We start from the raw sequence: 3,299 nt of genomic DNA on the forward strand, positions 1-3,299 counted from the left end.
ATGCGCGTTTAGGAGAGTTTTAATTGCACGGGAGGGAGGCAGAGGGAGTAGCGAGCTAGCTCTCTGTTTTGTTTGAACATCAACAGAAGTGGCGTATCCCCGCTATCGCTGATACAACCTTTAAGGGGGATTCAGGGGTTTCTTTTTTAGATATTGTCTAAAATACTGTTTTCATACAGTTTCAAGCAGAAAATTATATATATATATTTTCTAATATGCAAACAATATGGCATATTGTTTGCATATTAGAAAACACAATACAGCTTAGCCCATCATGCACCAATCAGTAATTATACATTCAAGCACTTTTAATGACCTCTATAGGCTAAATTGTATTTTCAAAAACCTTTCAAATCATTTTTTCAAATTCACAAACTTTCAAGGATTTCAGGTATAGGGCTGGGACAGAATGGATTTTTCTTACCGTGGTTGAAATGCAACAAATTCTCACAGTTTGGCAGTATACCGCTTTCATTCATAACTTGTTACGTTTATGCGCTTAAGAAATATATATATATATATATATATATATATATATATATATATATATATATATATATATATATATATATATATTATATTTTTATATCATTTTAAATATATATTTTTAATATTAAAAACCTGGTCACAAATGAATCCAACACGTTCTTGAAATCTAATTTTTCATTTATTCACAGAGGTACCATATGTTTTACAAAGGATTATTTAAAACAGTCCTATCTAGTAACAAGACTGTGACACTCTTATGAAAAAATATGATTAGTTGTACTTTAAATATTATACAGCAAATTCTACACTTGGTCATTTGTCCCTAGCTGTTTTTTCTACATCCACTGGCTGGTTCCTATAACTTAAGAAATTGAAGGAATAAAAATGAGCTCGAACTGTTTCATATTATCTGTATTCTTATTTCAACATTTTTGCATGATTATCATTTTAAAGAAATTAACAGATCAATTCCATTTTGCATAAGAACTTCAATCTGGAGACAAATCTATACCTGACTGTTGCAATGACAAGCAGTAGAATGTCATTTCCCATCTCTCCTCTCTCTCTCTCTACCCATCAAAGAACTTGACAAAGAAGGAGCAGAGGGAATGCCACCCCTCTGTGCAGTAGTTGGACACCTCTGAATCGGCGTTGCCGTCGCCGACTGCCCCGTGTCCAGCGGCGTCTCCCAGCAGCGGCTCCGGCTTGCCCTCCCTCTCGGCCCGTCGTGCCGCCACCTCCGCCTCCCTCGCCACGGGCGCCGCCGTCTCCTTCCCCCTCACCACCTCCTCCTCCTCCTCCTCCTCCTCCTCCTCCTTTTCTTCCATTTTCTTTTCTTCCGCGGCCCCCTCGGCCAGGCGAACGTGGGACGCGGACGGCGCCTTCTTGCAGAGGCGCGTCTTCAGCACCTTCTCGCCCTCGCAGGCATAGCTCCGCTTCTTCAGCTTGCCCACCACCTGTTTCCAGTACTGGTTGGCCTTGGCGGCGTACGCCGGGCACAGGTCAGGCTTCCCCACGAAGCGGCACTGGTACGTTTCGACGGGGGGCGCCTCTCCCGGGACGGAGCAGCTCACCTGCAGGGCCACCGCGCTGTCGGACGCGCTGTCGGACGCGCTGTCGGAGGTGGCCCAGGTGCAGCTGTGGCCAGCCTTGGTGGTCAGCTCGCCCGACCCCGGCACGGCGGACCTGGACGGGGGCGGCTGCGTCTTCTTTTTGGCCTCGGCCAGCGCCGCTTGGCTCAGAAGGAGGATGACGAGGATGAGGAGGAGGAAGAGCGGTCTGCAATGGGGCTGCATAGCCATGAAGGGCACACGTTTCTATGTGTGTGTCTGTGTGTCTGTGTGTTTGTGTGTGTGTGTGTGTGAGAGTGTGTGAGTTAAGGTGCTGGTGCAGTCTTTTTCTTCAGCTGCAGCCGAGCATCAGTAATGTGTCTCAGTGGGAGCGGGGGACCTGTGCGACCTGAGAGAGACAGAAGAAAGACGCAGGGTTAGATGAGCAAATTGGATTAAAAACACATGAGCAATTAGAAAATGATATTCGCACTGACCTAAACTGTTTCAAACACAGCAAGAGAGAACACTACTTGAAAACATCAAGTCTTTGTTCTACTCATGGACACAACCGGGTCAGAGCATCAATTATACATGCAAACTCCACCTGCTGTGAGGGTAACCAAAGACTGTCTAAGCATGGGGCACAGTTGCCATGATCTGTGTTTACTGCCTGCTTTACTCCCATAAAATAAGAACTCATTTATCTAAACACGTCACAAAACACATTGATGTCTGTCTAGAGTTAGACGCACGCTAGAAGTAAAAGCACTCAATGTATTATTTTGGTTTGTGTGTGTGAGCGCGTGGAGAATGTGCAGCTTACCTCGGGATGGTCTGTGTGTTGGCTGGGTTGTGTGAGAGAAGCCTGAGGAGACTCAGATAAAAGGAGGGGGGGGTGACGAGAGAAGAAAGAGGGGGGGCCAGGGGGGAGAGGGGTAAAGAAGGGAGGCGGTGAAAAGGGGGCACAGCGAGGGGGGATAAATGGAATTGCCCAGACCTCCCCAAACTGGGCCCCTCCCAACAGCCCCCATCGTAAAGACAGACACCCCCCTCGAACCCCCCTTCCACTATGCCTGTCTGTGTTGCCGTTCGGGGTGTGTGTGTGAGGGGTGGGGGGAGGGACTTACCCGACACAATACACAGCCATCTGATGGACACGTAGGACGAAAATGTACCAAACAATATATCTACGTAATAATATCAATAATCATCATCTTGCTCCTGAGGTTGAGATCAGAACCTGAATTTGGACCCAGCTCACTGGACCGTATTAAAATATGTTTTTTTGCTGTAGTTTGAAAAACAACTGCAAATAACTGTCTTCACTGGAGTCTGAGGTCAGCATCCAGGTTCAGTACATATGTACACTTGTACATATTTGTTCTAGCTTAATCTATTTTTTTCTTTCAACATGCAAAAAGAAAGGAAAGGAAAGAGCTACAAAAACAAAGAACTGTTGTTATGGCAATGGTGAATTCCAAAATTATGACGTTTTAAATAAAACTTTAATTATTTGGAAATCGGGAAATATTTGGAAGCAATTAGAGCTGGTGGTGACCTTACTGAATTAATCAAAATAGCACATCAATTGCAATTTATCTGCCATTGAAATAGTTCTTCCCCATTGCCTCTCAAGGACTGTCTTTGGGACAATACTTTTCACAATACTATGCAATAGTTGACATATTTAATAGAAATGCCTGTGAGGTATTTCTCAAAGCTGATGCTTTTATATTGATCAGTTAATACAAATAACAC

General features: G+C 44.5%; 1 protein-coding gene across 2 annotated transcripts; it reads right to left on the reverse strand.

Moving 5' to 3' along the window:
- Positions 1 to 648: 648 nt before the first annotated feature.
- fgfbp3 (fibroblast growth factor binding protein 3) lies at positions 649 to 2,441 on the reverse strand. 2 transcript variants are annotated; one of them, XM_048270094.1, is made up of 2 exons: positions 2,365 to 2,441; positions 649 to 1,947 (listed from the first exon to the last, which is right to left on the reverse strand). In XM_048270094.1, exon 2 carries the CDS (start codon positions 1,788 to 1,790, stop codon positions 1,059 to 1,061), a length of 732 nt encoding a protein of 243 aa, XP_048126051.1. In that variant the 5' UTR covers positions 1,791 to 1,947; positions 2,365 to 2,441; the 3' UTR covers positions 649 to 1,058. The 2 variants fall into 2 exon arrangements, with proteins under 2 accessions (XP_048126051.1, XP_048126052.1); XM_048270095.1 differs by lacking the exon at positions 2,365 to 2,441 and adding an exon at positions 2,036 to 2,157.
- Between the last annotated feature and the right edge of the window lie 858 nt (positions 2,442 to 3,299).

This window comes from Alosa alosa, chromosome 18 (assembly GCF_017589495.1).
Source record: "Alosa alosa isolate M-15738 ecotype Scorff River chromosome 18, AALO_Geno_1.1, whole genome shotgun sequence".
NCBI classification, from domain to species: Eukaryota; Metazoa; Chordata; class Actinopteri; order Clupeiformes; family Clupeidae; genus Alosa; species Alosa alosa.

Bases quoted from the DNA above. Each gene is read 5' to 3' on its own strand.
- fgfbp3 (XM_048270094.1), bottom strand. From the start codon at position 1,790: ATGGCTATGCAGCCCCATTGCAGACCGCTCTTCCTCCTCCTCATCCTC.